The sequence below is a fragment of the Anolis carolinensis genome, chromosome 4 (genome assembly GCF_035594765.1).
Source record: "Anolis carolinensis isolate JA03-04 chromosome 4, rAnoCar3.1.pri, whole genome shotgun sequence".
NCBI classification, from domain to species: Eukaryota; Metazoa; Chordata; class Lepidosauria; order Squamata; family Dactyloidae; genus Anolis; species Anolis carolinensis.
The window spans coordinates 147,314,759-147,335,310 of record NC_085844.1 but is presented as its reverse complement, the minus strand read 5'-3'; the positions used below and the strand labels follow the sequence as shown (position 1 = coordinate 147,335,310).

The window sequence follows — 20,552 nt, the reverse complement described above, 5'->3', positions numbered from 1 at the left end:
ACATTCTGAAGCAATTAAGGTGAAAATGAAAGAGGAGCACTATAGATTGTCCAATTTAGTTGACACAGTTCAAACTAAATCTGTGAAGCCACAAACCACTGGAGATAAAAAGCAAATTGCTTCAGTTATGCATCAGTTATGAGCATAAATGTAATATATGCATGCTAATATTTATAATATCTGTTTACCAGTGGAATAGACACTACAAATTTAATAAAGAATTTCTTGAATAGCGACAGATCCCTGCTTACGATTGCACTGCAAGAAAAGAAATGTACACAATTTAACAACTTAACTACTGTGTAGTTTCTAAATTATAACTTTGCAGTACATAAATTAGAGGAAAATCACTATGACATACTACTGCAATATCATAAGACAACTCACTTTAATATAGAACAGAATGTTTAAGACAACAAATAAGAATTCACTCTAGCACACAAATAATTTTAGGTAGAATACACAAATACTACATGAAATTCAAAACAGAGATTCCAAACAAGGTGTTTAAAAAACTATTATTTTAAATAAACTTTAAAAAATATTTTGAAACTCAGAAGAAAAAGGTGCAGTTTCGAAGAGTACTTATTTCTTTTTAAAAGCATAAACATGCTTTCTTGTCTTTTTAAATCATAGATTAATTTCATGAATAACAGGGCTGCCCACAAGATTTCACAGTGTTTGGATTATACTATATGACTGGACTCCAAATAAAATAGATTAAATGTCATGTATTATGTTTTGTATATCAAATAAAATGTAGTCATGACCAGATATAATTTTTATATCAACTACTTTATTGTTTTCTTGTTTTTCTTGCATCTACTTTCAATTTATGACAATTGCATACCAATGACTGTGTACTGTACTTAATGAGATACAATTAGCTTCAAGTTCAAGTGCTCCTGCTTTTCTTGATGTAAGGGGACTGCAAGTTTCTACTTTGACGTTTAAATTAAAGTGTTCTACCTGACATCTGAACCAAGAGAACTATGTGTAAATTACAGTAAGTGAAAATATGCTAAGACCAAGCTATAGTTAGAAATATAAGTCAAAGTTCAAATGTGAAAGTTTCTCCTACAGACAGAAACACAAGAGAAGAGAAGACAAAAGTTTCTTGTGGCATGTGAATAGAAACATGAACATCTTAAATATCAGTTGTCTGGATGCAACCTTTGTTTCTACAGATCACAATCATTTTCTAACGCCATAGCAAATCAATGGTGGAAAAGTCACTTCTGACACTTACCTCTCAATAACTGTTCCATTCTGAATCATCCAAATGTCACAATATGTGCGAAGTATCAACATTATGGCAATAAGTATCAAATAACCTGTCTAAAATAAGTGAAGTAAGGAGATACTGTTTAGAGATTGCATTTTAGTTTAGAATATTCTACAAATGAACCCAGAGCAACCACAAAGATCAGCCAAAAATCTAGTTTTTATTCATTTTGCAAACAAATTTCAGCCAGTCTTTAACATGAAATGTATAGCAGACACAGCCCTCAGCTCTTGTTCATGTTTATAAGATGGAGGCAGCTGTGGTCCACCTGCACAAACAAAAAAGCTGATCAACATATTATTTCCACCACTCAGTTATTTTCTATACACTGCCAATTTGCAAAGGGAGCAGGAACGAGCAGCAGCAATCTGGAAGTTATGCTAAATATTAAGCCCTTCCTTTGTACTTTTTCAGTAGAAATAGCTTAATGCAATAATTCCCCCAAAGTACGTGTTCTCTCCCTTCCCATCCAGAACTCAAGGAAATATATAAATAACACATATACTCATTTATGTAGGCCACACCACAGCAACAAAAGAATACTCAGGGTGCCACACATGCATTAGTAATATCCAAACTAGATTGCAGCTTGTTCTAAATAAGGCCCACCTCAAAATATATAGCAACTTTAGTTGGTCAAAATGCAGTGTAAGTGTTCAAATTAGAACTCCTAATACGGAACAAACTATTCAAATCACCTTAACTGGTTTCCATTTTCTTCTAGTATCAATCTCTAAATCTCTGACTTATTATCATCAGAGGTTTTAAGATGGGTATGTTGAATCTTCATATTTTGTTACAGTGGTATGTCTTCAAGTCATTTTCAACTTAAAGATGATAAAGCAAACTTATCATGGAGTTTTCTGGAAATGGTTTCTTTAGAGGGGATTCACCTTTGCTTTCCACTGAGAGAGTGTGACTTGCCCAAGGTCACCTTGTGGATTACCATGAATGGGGATTTGAAACCTGGTCTCAAGAGTCATAGCACAACATTCAAACCACTATACCACACTGGTTCTGCCTTTTTTATTCTTATGTATTATTTGTATGCTGCTTTAAAAGTGTTTGAAATGGATTAATCTTTTTAATTAGGTAAAGGTTTTTGCCTGACTTTAAGTCCAGTCATGTCCGACTCTGGGGGTTGGTGTTCATCTCCATTTCTAAGCCGAAGAGCCAGCGCTGGTACGTAGACAAATCCAAGGTCACGTGGCCGGCATGACTGCATGGAGCACCGTTACCTTCCTGCCGAAGCAGTACCTATTGATCTACTCACATTTGCATGTTTTCGAACTGCTAGGTTGGCAGAAGCTGGGGCTAACAGCAGGTGCTCACTCCGCTCCCTGGATTTGAACCTGTGACCAGCAAGTTCAGCAGCTCAGCGCTTTAACACGCTACGCCACTGGGGGCTCCTAATCTTTTTAATTAGTACAATGTAATTTGTATTTTCATGTGTAATAGCTTATTGTGTTTTACTACTCTTTAAAATATAAAACAAATTTTTCTGCTTGCATCCCAATCTTAGCACAGAGGATAGAAAGGAATAAAACAAAATAAAAAAATAGGTGGACAGGGAAGAACAGCCTAACGACCTAACTCATGAAAAAGAAGTGATAAGAATCTTATTATTCTGGTTTCTATCCTCCTGTTTATAGCCACGTAAGACAGGACTTTTTTGCGGGCTGCTCTCAAGTCTCCTCATTTGGTTGCTACTACGATCAATTTCTGCTAGATGCTGACCACAGAGTTACACTGTAAGACATAAATTTCTACAGAGAACACATATTTGGGGATTAGTAGGTCCTCCAGCATGATTCTATGGTCAGCTTCCTGCAGAAGGACCTAAAAAACCTTGAGATTTCTAGAGAGATGGTTTCTCGGGTTTAAAATAATGGGTTTATTTGCATTTTTTACACTTTCCTGGAAAAAAACCAGAGATAGTGAAATAACTATTATGCTTTACATTGTATGATTTTCAGTTTTGATATGATAAGGTAACATGATCTATATATAACCTGAGTCTGATTACACATGGTTTACTGGAAATGATGTATGGAAATTGGTTGCTACGAATGAAAGTGGCAAGTGACATTTCTAGCATTTTAATGACAAGCAAGAACAACATATTTACACAAAAATCATCTTTTGAAACTTACCTCTTTACAAAATGTTCTGGGGACCATAACTTTCAGGATCTGACAAATTCTTGAAAAAAATACTCTGTCTACTACAACTCGCTCTTTTTTGACTTCTTTCTGCATAGTAAAAGATTACACAAGATGTTGTTTTTTATATTTGAAAGCTATTTTAGTAAACTGACTATAGAATATCACAAGACAGAATATTAATTACCTCTATCAATGATCAAAGTTTTGAGATGAGTAAGATCTTTTTTAAATCAAGGTAGACAAATCCTAGATGTTAACTAGACTGTGTAAACAAGCTACCTATATTGCCCAGAGAGCTTAGATATTGCATTTTACTAATGTATAAAGAAAATGAGATAAACCATCCTTCAAGAATTATTTGTACTCTACTGAACACTCCTAGAACTTCAAATAACTGAAATGTTATGTAGAAACACTAAACTTGAGCAACTGAATGTTTTGTATTTTATCTTTTATCTTTTAAACCCACTCCCACACTACCATCTCCTTTTCTGTTCATGTCATGTCTTAATTATATTGTTAGCCTGAGGGCAGAGAACACATTTGTTGATCTTTTACTTATAAAGCACTATGTACAATGATGGTACTATATAGATAAATGGTGGTGGCGATGATATTGAGTAATACTCACCTCATTGCCTGGCAAGATTTTCCCACTTTTCTTTCTGAAAATAGAGACGTTTTATATTTTTAATTAACTATTTCTTTATGGTCCTGGCGAAGAGTTTGTCACAAGATAATGCACAAATAGCTCAAAACCCAAAACAGCTTGTTTTGAATATAAATAAGTGACAGTTTTAAAGATAGATGAAGCCAGAAGATAGTGTACTGTATTCAGATGCTTGTGTGGAGCAACCCTTCTGTGCTGATATGAAAATCCAATTTCATAATCCTTAAACTGAGAACTACAAAACAATATAATTGCCACATATCTGAAAGGTGATAATATTTAGCCATCACATAATGAGCTTTTGATTACAGAGAAAATATTTTATGTAAATTCATGCCATCTCTTCCAAACATAGGTAACAGTGTCACTGCTGCTTTTATTCATCATATACATTTCTAAAACCAATTACTCCAGACAATAATACTCTACATTAGGGGTCCCCAAACTTTTAAAGCAGAGGGCCGGTCCACAATCCTTCAGACTGTGGAGGGGCCGAATTATCATTTGGAAAAAAAAACACGAACAAATTCCTGTGCACACTGCACATGTCTTATTTGTAGTGCAAAACAACAACAACAATGAAAGAACAATACAATATTTAAAAATGAAAACAATTATAACCAACATAAACTTATCAGGATTTCAATTGGAACTGCGGGCCTGCTTCTGGCCAATGAGATAGTCAAGTTAATTGTTGTTGTGTGCCTTCAAGTCATTTCAGACTTTGGGTGAGGCCAAGTCTAAAATTATTTATTAATTAATTTACTACATTTATTTATTACATTTATATCCCGCCCTTCTCACCCCGAAGAGGACTCAGAGCAGCTGTATGTACATACAATATATTATATTATTAGCATAGCACAATATTAGCATTATATATTACTATATTGAACTATACCACTATACTGTAATATTATATGTAATATATATCATATAATTAATATTATTATATGGTATTATTAGTATTATATTGTATAACATTATAATATTATTATCAATATTATATGTATATACAATATATTATATTATTTAAAATGATATAAAAATATATTATAAAACTGAGGGCAGGGGCCAGGTAAATGACCTTGGAGGGCCGCATCCGGCCCCCGGGCCTTAGTTTGGGGACCCCTGCTCTACATCATAGTAGACAAGTGTACCCAAATATTCTACCACAACCGTTTCCATTTGTATCATTATTTCTGCCATCTTGGTGTAAGTTACACATACTAACAAGATTCTTTCCCTGGACTAAAAACAATATGCATCTTTACAGCTAAATTACAAACTGGTTAACATAAATTTATATTTAAGTTACTAGGTACATCTTCAGGACTGAACTGTACACAACTGACATGAACTATAACAAAAATACTCAAAGATTTTAATATCTACAGTCCAAGCTGTATAATAATCCATATAAGATTATGCAGTCAGGAGACAGAAGGACATGAACACTTTGAGGCTGGGAATATATTCACCAGACAATATTGATTCAGGAAGAAGTTGAGAAAGAGTACAAATTGGGGATGGGAATATATTCACCAGACAATATTGCTTCAGGAAGAAGTTGAGAAAGAGTACAAATTATCATGGCTTTTTGCATGCAGAAAAATAATTTTCATGGAAATCTTCTCAAAACTTTTTATACAATAGCTATGACTCAAAAAATGCCTACTGTATAGCACTCACAAACGGTGATGAATGCCTTGGAATTCAGTTAAATGGACACTCAGGAAACAACTCATCCAGATATTGCAAAAGAGAACAGGATAAAAGGATAACAATTGAATCACGGTATTTCACCTTATTTTGATATACAGTAAAACCCCGCTCATCCGAGCGTCTGTGCTATCCAAGCAAACCCCCCCCCCCAAAAGAACCTAGCCGGGTGAGTGAGCGAGGGACTGAGGGCGGGCTTGCTCTCTTGTTCCTTCACCAGGCCGGTCGCTGGTGCTGCTGGCCCCGGCGTGGCGAAGGAGCCGAGGCACGCGCAGATGGGTGAAGGAGGAGGGCCACAAACGCCCTCCCCGTTCACCCACTCGCTGGCTGGCTAAATGTGACATTTAATAGGCTTTTCCGTAATCCCTCCTTATTATCCAAGATATTCACTTATCCAAGCTTCTGCAGGCCCGTTTACCTTGGACAAGTGAGACTCTACTGTATTTGCTCCCTTCACACACTGCATATATACAGTGGGGTTTACACACAGAGAACAGAGCAGGCATGTGACTGCAATACCGCATGCAGCCAAACAGACCCCTCCTTTTTCCATGTAGTGATCTTAAACAACTAAAGTGGAATTTCAATGCACTATGCCTAATTAGGTAAGAAATCAGTGGAATTTGGATGCGAAACATCATGCTGAATGCATTAATAATTAAAACGATCCAGAAATTGTAAACAAGTAAGTACAGTAGAGTCTCACTTATCCAAACTAAACGGGCCGGCAGAAGCTTGGATAAGCGAATATCTTGGATAATAAGGAGGGATTAAGGAAAAGCCTATTAAACATCAAATTAGGTTATGATTTTACAAATTAAGCACCAAAACTTCATGTTATACAACAAATTTGACAGAAAAAGTAGTTCAATACGCAGTAATGTTATGTTGTAATTACTGTATTTATGAATTTAGCACCAAAATATCACGATATATTGAAAACATCGACGACAAAAATGGCTTGGATTATCCAGAGGCTTGGATAAGCGAGGCTTGGATAAGTGAGACTCTACTGTATGTGTGTATGGGCACACAAAAATGCAGACTGATAGACAGATATCAAACAGTACTGTACAATAGTGGCTGGCATATATCATCGATTTTGTAGTAAGGTTGTCATTGAACAATTATGCAACTGGAACCAATGCATTAAATAAGCCATTGGCAAAATGATACATAATATCTAGGAGATTTTAGAAGTTGGTGAATTTATAAAATAACTTTTTCAAATTCTGATCTCAGTACTACGTTACACTTTTACTTAGGAGGCACTGCCAACAATGCGTTTAGGAGGAGGGGAACTACAGCACTGCATCAGGTGAAGAATGACGTTATAGTGTGGAGGAAGAGAATTGTGAAATTGGTTCAGAAGTTCTCACAGTTCTACATTTAATTGCCTTCTGTGACTTTCAAAATTCTTGCCTGAGGTAATGTTCAGTTCTGCTAAATCTGAAATTTGACTGAGCAACCAACTTGGAAAAATAGTTCCATCCTGAGATTTAAAATGTGACAAGTTAAAAAATTAGTAAATGCTCTAACCTGAATTAGTAGGTGTGCAGCTAGTTCACAGCAATTTCTGGAAATTGTACCTACAATGTGCAAACCAACTAAGAGAAAGAGCTCCACCACTGCTATTTAATCAAAATTTAATTGTTTAGTAAAATGTACAGTTATATAGTTTAATCTATGCAGCAACACAGAATGCAGTGATATATTTTACTAAAAGACAGAAAAGGTTGGCATGCATACCAGGGTCCTAAAGCAGATTTCAGGAAACTGGAATATGTTTAAGAGGAAGGTGAGGCCTGGGTGTTGATCTGAAATATGAGACTTTGAGATACTATGAGATACTATGATACTATAGGAAGGATAAGCAAAGAAGAGGCATTCCATCCCCTTCTTTCTCCAAATCAAAGAAAGGGAGACATGGAACTATGGTTACCACTGGTTGCATTGTTGGGCTGGGAAGCTGTAAGATATGATCCCAGGTGTGTAAAATATTCAAGCAGAAATAATTCAGTTCTTGGTATTACCTGTTTATTATACATATCTCATTTATAACCTGAAATATTAATGAACATAAAATTTAATTAAAGCCTTATATACTTCTGGCTGCTTTCCCATATTTCTTTTCTATTCATGCAGTATACTTATAACAGGGATAAAGTTCAAATGCGATGTAATAAAGTAATATGTTACCTTTCACCTAGGAAGATAGTTCTACAAATTGGAACTATGTCTACAGATTGACTTATGGCATGCTTTGGTTCTCAGCCAGACAATTTTTGACTCTCTTCCCAGGGCATCTGTGATCCAAACTAAGGAGAAGGGAATCCTCTGCCCCTTCCCAAGCGCCCTCCATTCTCTTTAGCTTCCCATATGGAAAGCTAAGGAAAAGGGAATCTCCCTCTCTCCTTTCCACTGGCAGAAGGGTGACACTTCTTGCTACTCTGGCAATTTCATTTTTGGTTATGTGCACATCAAAATTGGGGTGCATATTATAATTGATGGCACAATAGATTTGAGTAAATATGGGTATATAAAAAAGAACTATGCCTTTCTCTGAGTAACAGAGTACAATAGACAAGAGCTTTGTCTGTCCTGAGAGAACAAAAAAGAAGTATTAACTCTACTTTCATCACTTTTTTCTGACCTTTTTGAATGCCTGCACAGGGAAATGGTAATGGGTGGCATGGGGCGGCTGACCTCTTGGGATGGTACTAGCACTTTTTCCCCTCTCTGAGGAATGACCCTTGACATATCCACAGATTATATAAAAATTCATAATTTTGGACCCAAAACCTTCCTTCAACTATTATTTAAGTATATACAGTAAATTGATGAATAGATCAAATAAGAATAAGCTCGACATGAGAAAACAAGGGTCTGACTGTTACAAGAAGCTCTTTCAGAATCAAATTCTATTGTTAGTTTCAACAGAATCTAAGTAAGCACTGACTTATCACATTACTACTGATTCAGTGCATCTAACTAAATTTAACTAACAATAGGAATTAGGCCTCTATTTGCAGTTTATAAGTATAGCAGAGTCTCGCTTATCCAACATTCTGGCTTATCCTACACAGTCTGCCTCCCACCCAGATTCACAGCTGTTTCTCTAGGCAACAAGAATTGAACTTTTTATGAATTTAACTTCTGACCATGTTGTTACTGTAAGTTCATTTTATGCAATTCTATCTTTATTTGTAATCAATTTTAGTAGTCAATGTTTTTATAGTCAATGTTTTCAATACATTATGGTGTTTTGGTGCTAAATTCATAAATACAGTAATTACTATATAACATTACCGTGTACTGAACTGCTTTTTCTATCAATTTGTTGTAAAACATGATGTTTTGGTGCTTAATTTGTAAAATCATAATGTAATTTGACATTTAATAGGCTTTTCCTTTATCCCTCCTTATTATCCAGCATTTTTGCTTATCCAACGTTCTGCCGGCCCGTTTATGTTGGATAAGTGAGACTCTACTGTACTTTAATTCAAAACATTCAGATGGCCTACTTTAATGTGGAAATGTTTAGTTGTTCAAAAGGTTTTTAACTAGTTATTGTGCAATTGAAAAAATTCAGCCATTAATATAATCAGACAGATTTATGACTATAAATCTAATAATTTACGGTACTCTCTTTATTTTCTCTACTGGTATTTTCACTAAATAATACAATTTTTGGACTACAGCTTCACATCTTTTAGGCAAGCATTAAGCAAAAGTAGCATACAATAGACCATTGTATAAAGTTAAGTTCTTTGCACTGGTTAAGTCTCATGATAGTCTTTTCGGAGAGAGGGTAAAAGGATAAAATGCAGAAGTACTTTTCACTGCTGTGTGCTACAAAGGATCTAGTTACTGGCCCAGAAACTCAATAACTAAGAAGCAATACTGGCTGACAAAACAAGAGAAAGGTCAGTTTCTGAAGATACCAGCCACCAATGCAGGCGAAACGTCAGGGAAAAGTTCAGTCGCCTTCAGGGATTGCTTATATACTTTCCTGAAACACCAAGTACCTTCCTTAGCTATTGCTAGAAAGAGAAAGCTGGGTAGATTGATTTTGGGTGTGTTCTTGCAGGGGAATTGATATGTACCCTATCAAATGCATTTTTGTTTTGTTTCCTTATGTGTGAATCTTCAAAGAGTAATTTAAGGCTTCCTCAGATTGTTTACACTGATATTGGCGAAAACATGGACTCTTCCATTGCCCAAATTAGTGCACATTTTATGAGAACACTTATCTCAGTTTTCTCTGGCTTTAGTATATGAGCAGTTCCCCTGTTTCTTACACTGACAGCAGAATCATTACCATTCTTAGTGAAAGTGAGTCAGCTATCTCAAGCAATGGTTATGGGGTTACACACAAAATGTCACTGAAATGTCACATAAATGTATGACACTATTTATTCTGGGGGGCAGGTACATGTGGAATTGTTGCTCAAGTACCCAAATAATAGCCTTGAGTATTGTCATTTGACTTGGGAAGAGGGGGAACCATTTGCTGCCACACTCTAGGCAATAAAATTGGCTAGACCTGATTAATTTTTTTAAAAGACCACTTTATTTCAAGCTGACTGGATTTACTTTCCTTCATCCATTTATCTGGATGCCATCTATCTTTGATTCCAACAGCTTTGACACTCCCAACCTTGTAACACTTAGAGGTTTTCAGTATGGTTGTTTATCTGGGGAAATTATATATGAAAAATATGAAAACTTCTAACAAAAGGCCTGTCATGGAACACTCTAGAAGTATGTAGTCTGTAAGTATTCAAGTACTGCACAATCTAATGCTGCTAAACAGAACACTGTCTCTACAGGTTTTCTCAAGGTAATTTGCCTCACCTTTCATCTAGTTTCCTAACTCCTTTGGGATAAAGTGGTAAGCATGACTCAAGTACTATAACATCATAAAAGTATTTCATCACTTTATAAATCATTCCGCATTAATCCCAGTAAGAGCAAGGTGAACAAACCTATCTACACTTGCCTCATTGTTGTAACACCCACATACTCCAGTAATAAAGGCTCACCAAATGCTGTCAAGGCAGCTTTGCTCTGAGACTGAAAATATTTGTCAAAGTCAACACATGACCTTTTCCAAAAGCAAGATAAAAGTGACAAGTGCCTCTTTCCGCTAAAGGCAACAGCACACTTTATTCCCCCTGAGTAACAATTTGATCTCCAATTTATCGACTATGATTGTTACACTTTTTTGTTGCTGTTGTTGTTCTATGCGGTCAACTCATTTCTGACTTACAGCAACCCTAAGGCAACCCCATCATTGGGTTTCCTTAGCAAGTTTTTTTTCAGAGAGGTTTTGTCTTTGCTTTCCTCAGAGGCTGAGACAACATGACTTGCCAAAAGCCACCTAGCAGGTTTCCGTGGCTGAGAAGGGATTTAAACCTTGAGCTCACAGTGTCCTACACTCAAACCACTACATGATGGTGTTTATTTTCCTCTCTAAATCATGGCACAAGTGAGAAAACATCCCAGTCTTCTTTTACATTTTCTGTGTCAGAGATAGCATTTTGCTAAGTTCTCCTGAGATAAGAAACCTGTCATTTCATGTCCTCCACATATCCACTGCAAATGATGCACTCTTACTTTTTGTACATCAATAGAATAGAGGAAGGGTAAGTTGCTAGCAGACACACAGAGAGAGGGTTTCTAGTAAGCCAAGCCAAACGTATTATATATTTTAAACTTTTTATACTACCATTTGAGAGGCAATCTCACAATGTTTAATAAGATACCACTGAAACAATAGAATAAATACAAAATACCAAACATTTAAAAGTATTGGAAAAGAAGATAATTAGTGGTTCTCAACATGTGGTCCCAGATGTTTTGGCCTTCAGCTCTCAGAAATCCTAACAGCTGGTAAACTGGCTGGGATTTCTGGGAGTTGTAGGCAAAACACCTGGGGACCACTGATTTAGATCAAACAAGCCAAGTCTGAGGTGTTTTATAAGTATTTTCTTTGCATATTTGCAGTGCCTTAAGGGAACCCAGCCTGACAAAACATTTTGTGTGTCTATACTTATGTCACCAACAGGGGGGCCAGCACAGTAAATGTTTGCAAAATGTAAGTTGTTGTCTTATTCCAATGTATCACATTAGCACCTTCTATTTAGCTAAGTCTTCTCATTGGCTCCATCGACTACTAAATCCCTACTCTTTAATTTCTCCCACAACTATCTTTCTTCTCATACATGCCACTACTTGCTTTTCCAAGTTATTTTTTTCCATGGAAAAAAGGTTCTCTGCCAATCCCACCAATTCAAATACTCTTTGACGTTCCTGTCTCCCCCTCTATTTCACACCCATCTCAATATACATTCTGTATTTTGCTCTGATCCTGCTAAACTCCCTGAGATCTACGTAATTTAAGAGATAGTGGGGCAGAAAGGCTATTGCTGTAGCATGCAGTAAAAGCCAATGTTTTAGACTTAGGCCTGAATCCCACAGCGTCCACACTAAAGCAAGCTCATGGAATCAGCAGGTTTGCATCAGTGTGTCCTTTTTTCCATTCTCATCCCATCTTCTTCATTGCTCAGATATCTGTGCTTAGAAGAGTTTCACAGATTTTGAGGCTGCGAGATGGAAATCACACCTCCCCTTCTCAGAAAGTATGCTGTCAGTAGAATGGCAGAACTGAATTATTTATGACCATTAAAATGCATGCATATATTTTTTTCAAAATTACCAGTTAAAATACAAATGCCAACATGGATATATACATATACATACATACATACACACACACACACACACACACATATATATATATATATATGATAAGCATTACTCATTGCACACCAGTCCCATTGCATTTAAGTTATTTGTACTGTAATATAAGAATTTGTATTGCATTTTAATCCTTGCACTATGTATTTTAATGTATACATTTTGTGATGATGTATGTATTATATATAGGTATGTATTTTGTCCTGAAATGTTTTAACTGTGTTTTGCCCTGACCTGGGGATTTCAGAAGGCCTGGTAAGCCTGGGTAGATGAAATTGGTATTTTTTATCAGAATGAGGATTCTGACTGGAAATAAAAAATACAATTCTCTCAACACCTCAAGTGCACTAGTTATCCTAACCTTTTCACATTACAAAAAATAATATTGTTCACATTCATGGTCCTCAAGATACTTGCGGCATATTACAAAAGTGCAGTGATGAGCCGATTTATAAAGACATAGCTGTACTAATCTGTGTCGGTATGCAAAGATCATGAGAAAGAAATTTGTAGCACAAGCTTTTCTAGTATAAGCTTTCAAATGCTGATGAAGCAGAAGAGGATGCATTTACACTGCAGAATTAATGCAGTTTGACATCACTTTAACTGCCATGACTCAATGCTACAGAATCATGGGAGTGTAGTTTGATGAAGCACTAGCACTTTTTGGCAGAGAAATGTAAAGACCTTGTAAAACCTCAACACCCATGATTCCACAGCATGGAGTTACAACAGTTAAAGTGGTGTCCAAATGCATTTATTCTATGGTGTAGATGCACCCTTATTCTGTAGAAACTTATGCAACAAATTTCTTTTTCTCATTCTCAAAGAGGTTATTAGTTTTCTTTGCATACTAATAAATATTAGCTGACCAGTGTTATAGTTTAACTTGCAGCATTTTTGTATAATACAGGTAGAAAAAAGTGTGTGCAAAGTTTGTTTTAGCAGTAACACTACATTCAAGTAACTACTGCAGATGATGAAAGACAGAAATGTGGTAGCTTCTAAAGGTAAATGAGCCTTAGTTACTGAAGGCTAAAAAAATGATGAGTCAACAAGTTAAACAAAAACCTACTTCAGACTTTGTACTATATCATCTGATTGAACAGCTTTTATAATTCTCGGTGGTACTCCGGTCAACCTGACAAACAGGCTCTCAAATGAAGATTAAAGCTACTTCAAATGCAAGCATGTGCTTGTATTAGAAAACACCACGCAGTCCTTCAGCAGACTGACTACTATCTATCTTCATTTTTTCATTTTTATATTCAACAGACTGATAATTTGACAACAAATTTCATCTGCTTTTCAGCTACAGTAGTCTATTCTATTAGTCCTTTCATTTAGATAGAAAATGTCACTTCTCTCGCACCCCATATTTCTGACTGAACAACTAAAAAAGGTAACAAAATAGTTTGATTTGGTTTAATGCCTTAATACCAAATGTTGCTGATGTATGAGCATACACACATTATGTTAGCCAGCTGTAGTAGAATCATTCATATGAAGTACTAAAGATCCTAGATTATATATATTTATAATCTAGAATGTTAATGCACTAGAAACTGTGTCCTCCCCCACCCAGCATGCATGTACTTAAAAGATAAATACTTGCAAGAAAAGTTGTAATTCTAAGCATATTTACTTGAAATTAACCCATCTCTTGAATAAACCTGGTTAGCACTGGACTGTGAAAAAAGCTCATTTATTACAATTTTTTGACCATGCTTAATGTGTTATTTCTGAGCATGTACTATGTTGGCATTTATCCCTCTATTAAATAACTCCAAAAGTACTATTGACTACAGGAAATCTGTTTCCAAATAAAAGTAACAAACCATATCAGCTCATTTCTTGGCGGTTTCCTGAAAAATGCAAGGCCTTACCATCAGTTTCAAAATAATGCTATTGTTTCAAAACCCAGCTAAAATGTTGTTCAATATCTATCAGTTAGAGTACCTCAGACTTACACTACGCAGGTTTTTGAAAGATACATAATCTCGAAACACTATACAATTTATAATACTTTCAAACTTTAACTGACTTTGAACTATCCCGTGTTTTAGATCTTACACTACGATTATGATGGTGCACACCCCTGAAACTTAATGTTGTGTAGGTGCAAGTATTTCATAAACACAGGTTCCCAAACTATTACTCCAGCCTTAATTATCACAGCTGTGGATTTGCAAGCCATATGTCAACAGTAATCTCGATTTATCTAAAAATATATTTCCCTTCCAAACATTTGAAATTCTTTTTTAAGCTGAATAATGTGAAATGCTTGTCCTAAGCTGTCCTTCTTAGGGAGGAAAAACATGATTCATCTTCAGGGATTTAAAAAACTGATTCACTCCTCTCCCTCATTCATGTGCTTGTCTTTTACATTTGTAGGTCAAGTGCTACTTTCACCTTGGGAAATCTGGCATCCTATAGTTTTATCATGATCAAATTCCTATATTGTAATTTTTAAGACACCTGGCTCTTTGAATAGTTGATATGGCTGTTTCCTTTCTCTAGAGAACAGGGTGGAGATTTTGGAGCAAATTTCAGTGTCGCCCATTAGACAAACATGGGGTACCACCTTTAAAAAAAACCCTAAAAGTACTGCATGTTGTCCTCCATTACCTCAATATTATTATGATTGAAATCACTTGAAAAAACACCCCTCACTTCTGCAAGTTAAGCAGAAGGACAAAACATAGAGGAATATCTTTCTGCTACTCAGTATATCTTTTTTACAATCATATGCCTACTGGATAGATGTAGGGTACATCCACAATATTGAATTAATGCCGTTTAACACCAGCTCAACTGCCAAGACTCGAGGTTACCGATTCATGGGAGTAGTAGTTTCGTAAGGTCTTATACGGTCTTCCCTGGCAAAGAGTGCTGGTGCCTAACAAAACTTCAACTCCCAGGTTTCAACAGCCTTGGGCCATGGCACCTAAAGTGGGATCAAGCTGCATTAACTTGACAGTGTAGATGTACCTTAGAATAAAGGTGGGAGACATGTTCCCACGGCCTCCAGATATTGTTGAACTAAATCTCCCAACATTCTTCATCACTGGTTAAGCTGGCCATGACTCATGGGACTTGCAGTTAAACAACATATGTAGGATTATATGATTTGCACCCTGTCTTAAGTAAACTGGTCTCAAACTCTGCCATTCCAGAGGGAGGTCATAGTAATCTATCTTATTGAGTGATTGTCTTTCAGTTATTAAGATAGTGGAAGTAAATATCCTAATCTACATAACATTAATAAGATTACAAATGATCTAGTGTTGAAAGATGATATTGTCCTATTAAACACATCTGATAAATGGTACAAAAGCATCTGGTGTTACAACATTTGCAGGCATAGAATTTAGGTGCTGTTGCTATTGTGTGCCTTTGCATTCTGCTTTATGTCAACACTAAGCGTACATCTAGACTAGAATTAGTGCAATTTGGCACCACTTAACTACTATGGCACAAAGTTATGTAGTTTTACAAGGCCCTTGGCTTTCTCCGTCAAGGAGGGCTGGTACCTCACCAAACTATAACTCCCATGATTCCATAGCATTGAGCCATTGCAGCAAAGCTGTGTCAAACCGCATTAATTATATAGTGTGGATTCAGCCCAAGGGTTCACAGGGTTTTCTAGGGCTGAAAGTGTGTGACTTGCTCAGGGTTACTCAGTGGGTTTTCAAGGCCAGGCAAGAATTTAAACTCAAATACCACATATTAAGAGCACTTGGCTGCAAATCACATGTGGTTGAAAAACAAACACAATTTACTTAATAAAACAGGCTGAGTATCCCTTATCTGAAATCCTTGGGACCAGAAGTGTACTGGATTTTGGATTTGTTTACGGGTTATTGCATATATGTGCATAAAAAAATAAAATGGAGATGGAACCCAAGTCCAAATGCAATAGTCATGCATGTTTCCCATTTACCTTATACAGTAGATGGTTAACAAGAATTCAAAAATTGAAACTGCTTTTATAATAGCACACTAAAACTATGTTACATAAGGTTGTCTTAATTTGCTTTTAATTACTGTATTTCAACATTAATATCAAGTCAGTTCAGCGGTATGATATAGTTATAAGCTGTACCTATTTTTAATAGTAACTGAAACTATCTATATCCAGGATCTACGCCAGTTAACTCAAAGTCTACTTATGCACACCATGAGAAATCTTGAGGTTCATCTACACCAAAGCTTTCTAAACATTAATGCATCAGCTGCAGTCTGCAGGTGTGTCACACGAACTTAGAAAATGTTTCAATTCTTGCACATGTGTACATATTGTATCATGAGATACTGTGTGTCCCCACACATTTCGTTATTAGCAATTATGTATGTGTCTGTATCTCTTATAAGGAGTTGATTTAACCTCCAGCTTACCAGTAAAACTGAATTACTGTGTCACAAAAAATGTGTGTCTAAATAATGTGTCACCAACATGACATGTTTAGAAAGCTCTAATCTGCAAAATGGAATTAATGCAGCTTGACACCACTGTACCTGCCTTGGCTTAATGCTATGATATCCCGGAAGTTTGGTGAGGCAACAGCACTCTTTGGCAGAGAAGGTTCAAGACCTTGTAATACTAAAACCCCTAGGATTCCATAACATTCAGCCATGGCAGTGAAAGGTTTGTCACACTACAGTAATTTGTCAGTGTAGATGGACCCTTGGAGATGGGACCCAAGTGAAAACACAAATCATTATGTTTCCTATACACCTTAACCTTACAGAATGGCCATCTCTCTGCTTTCATTCAGGCAGGCTTTTAAAGAAGAAGGTTTTTAAGATCATCAGGGGCTACTGTGATTTTATATTATTTTAATGATGTTTTTACTGTTTTTTTAAATAATAATAATGTTATTTCTTACCCACCTCTCCTCATGGTTCAAGGCAGGTTACAAAACAATTAAAATACAGCAAAAACACTACAAATACACACACTAAAACGTACCTTCATAAAAGTTACACACCAAAACGTATCTTTACAAAATACATACTAAAACACACAAAACAAGTATCAAACAAAGGACACTTAAAATTCATGTTTAAAGACTGTCTGGGTTGGCCTTGCTGGAAGAGATAGGTCTTGTATATTTTAAGTAAATGTGTGTAATGTGATATGTTTATTTAAGTTCTTACAATAACTTCCTAATAATAACCAAAAATAAATTTCTATGGATATTGTTGTATTTATTGTGTTGATTGATTTGTTGTTTGTCTGTTTTACTATGGCATTGAATGTTTACCACTTTTGATGGAAATCATGCTGAGTCTCCTTGGGGAGATAGGGCAAGTTACAAATAAAATTATATTATTATTATACCTGTATATTTGTATTGCAATCTTTTTAGTTGAAAGCCACTTTGAGTCTCCGTATGGAGAGAAAAATAGGGATACAAAAAAACATAGTGATAATACTAATACATTCAATTAGACCAGTGGTTTCCAACCTTTGGGCTTCCAGGTGTTTTGGACTTCAGTTCCCACAGTTCCTAACAACTGGTAAGCTGCCTGGGATTTCTGGGAGTTGAAGTCCAAATCATCTGGAGGCCCAAAGGCTGGGAACCACTGAATTAGAGTATGTAAAATTTGAAAAAAAAAGACGTTCCTAGTTTGAAAATGTGATTTCTTTTTTTAACTCTGCAATGCTTGCTTTGAAAGTAGTTATACCTCAGAAACTTCATTTCTGCTGCTGCTACAAACTTACATTGACCTGGTTGAGACTTGATGAGAGTCACTGAAAAAATAGAGCAAAATGTGCTGCAGGATGTCCCGCAAAAACAGTTTTTGCAGTCTAGTAAACTTTTTTCCATGTGTTGCTGAAAGCTTTCATGGCTAGAATCACTGGGTTGCTGTAAGTTTTCCAGGCTGTATAGCCATGTTCCAGAAGCATTCTCTCCAGACGTTCCACCCACATCTATAGCAGGCATCCTCTGAGGTTGTTGAATCTGTTGGAGCCTAGGCAAGTGAGGTTTATATATCTCTGGAAGCTCCAAGGTGGGAGAAAGAACTCTAGTCTGTTGGAGGTATGTGTGAATCTTTTCAATGAATCACCTTGATTACCACTTTAAAGCCTTGCAGTTTCAAAGCCTGGCTGATTGCTGCCTGGGGGCATCCTTTGTTGGGAGGTGTTAATGATTGTTTCTTGTCTGGTATTCCCTTGTTTTCAGAGTGCTCTTCTTTATTTACTGTCCTGACTCTAGAGATTTTTGATACTGGTAGCCAGATTTTGTTTATTTTCATGGTTTCCTCCTTTCTGTTGAAATTGTCCATGTGCTTGTGGATTTCAATGGCTTCTCTGTGTAGTCTGACATAGTGGTTGTTAGAGGAATCAGACAGACTTTGAAACTGCAAGGCTTTTCAATGCTAATCATAGAGTTGGAAGAAACCTCGTGGACCATCCAGTCCAACCCCCTGCCAAGAAACAGGAAAATTGCATTCAAAGCGCTCTCGACAGATGGCCATCCAGCCTCTGCTTAAAAGCCTCCAAAGAAGGAGCCTCAATCACACTCTTGGGCAGAGTGTTCCACTGCTGAACAGCTCTCAGAGCAGTGGAACTCTCTGCCCCGGAATGTGGTGGTGGCTCCTTCTTTGGAGGCTGATTAATTGAAGCAGTCACACTTGCCTCCAACAGACAAGAGTTCTTTCTCCCATCCTGGATTTTCCAGAGATATATAAATCTCACTTGCCTAGTCACCAACAGACTTCACAACCTCTGAGGATGCCTGCCATAGATGTGGGAGAAATGTCAGGAGATAATGCTTCGAGAACATGGCCATGCAGCCTGGAAAATTCACAGCAACCTAGTTTTTTTCCCCATGTTTTTACGATACAGCCAATTAGAAAATCGAGGGGGGAATCGTATTACATAGTATGCTTTGATAATTGTTCACAATTTGGGGCATGAAGCAACACCTGTGTCCAATGGAGCATCAGAAAGCACAACATGTCACAGCCTCAGCCATTCATGGGAACATTTCGAAATGAAGGATGCTCAAGCTGAGGAAAGGCACACCTGTTGAAAATGCTGCAGTTGCCAGAAGGCTCAGCGCAGGCAGGGGCAAACTTCGGCCCTCCGGGTGTTTTGGACTTCAACTTCCACAATTCCTAACAGGCCATAGGCTGTTAGGAATTGTGGGAGTTGAAGTCCAAAACACCTGGAGGGGCGAAGTTTGCCCATGCCTGGCTCAGAGGCACCAGCCATATATAAACCTGTGAGGCTCCCTTCAGAGCTTCCTCTGTTTTGCGACCTCCGCTGTGAGAACAGGAGAGCCTCTTCTCCTCCCAGACAAGCAGGTGGGCGGGCCTCCATCTTCCCCCTCCGCTCAGGTAGCCCCACGACCGCCTCCTCCTCCTCCATGGCCACTCACTCACCCTTGAAGCAACGCAGCCGCCCTCCGCCTCTTGTTGAGCAGGCAGAGCACCGCACAGGCCGCGGCAGCAGCGCCGGCCATGGTGGAGGAGCGGGCCGTGAGGAGCTTGCTGTAGGCGGCCATGACAGCGGCGAAGGCGACGGCAACAGCGGCCGACTGGGGAAAGGACTGGCTTCGGCGCAAAGGACGCCGGGAGAAAGGAGGCGTGGCCTGTCAAGGGAGGGAGGGGGAGGAGCATCACCAACGCCTGTTTCCGCTTTGCCCACATTCCAGGGCAGGCCTCTTCAGCCTTTCGCGCCTCCAACTCCCAGAAGCCCTCGCCAGCTTGTTCAGTCGTCAGGAATTCTGGGAGTTGGAGGCGCATACAGCTGGAGGGTCGCAGGTTGAAGAGGCCTTCTGTAAAATGAATCTATATATATAAAATGATAAAGTTGTTTGCGCAGTAACTATAACAACAAAACTAAACATCCCAGAAATACGAAATTTGGCAACACAATGCAAAAGGCTTGCCTCCAGGTTACAACAACACAACCACACCACAAAACCACAATCCA

The 20,552-nt window shown here is 37.4% G+C and overlaps 1 protein-coding gene across 2 annotated transcripts in view; it reads right to left on the bottom strand.

Moving 5' to 3' along the window:
- The window catches only part of abcd3 (ATP binding cassette subfamily D member 3), a 51,365-nt gene extending 31,165 nt beyond the window's left edge, over positions 1 to 20,200 (bottom strand). Inside the window, exons 1-5 of one of the 2 annotated variants that reach the window (XM_008109184.3) lie at positions 20,000 to 20,200; positions 4,082 to 4,115; positions 3,439 to 3,537; positions 1,250 to 1,338; positions 189 to 258 (exon numbers count right to left, since the gene is read on the bottom strand). In XM_008109184.3, the coding sequence (XP_008107391.1) occupies positions 189 to 258; positions 1,250 to 1,338; positions 3,439 to 3,537; positions 4,082 to 4,115; positions 20,000 to 20,121 (414 nt within the window). In that variant the 5' untranslated portion in view covers positions 20,122 to 20,200. The remainder of the gene's footprint in view (positions 1 to 188; positions 259 to 1,249; positions 1,339 to 3,438; positions 3,538 to 4,081; positions 4,116 to 19,999) is intronic. The other variant, XM_008109183.3, reaches the window with a different exon arrangement.
- Positions 20,201 to 20,552: the final 352 nt, after the last annotated feature.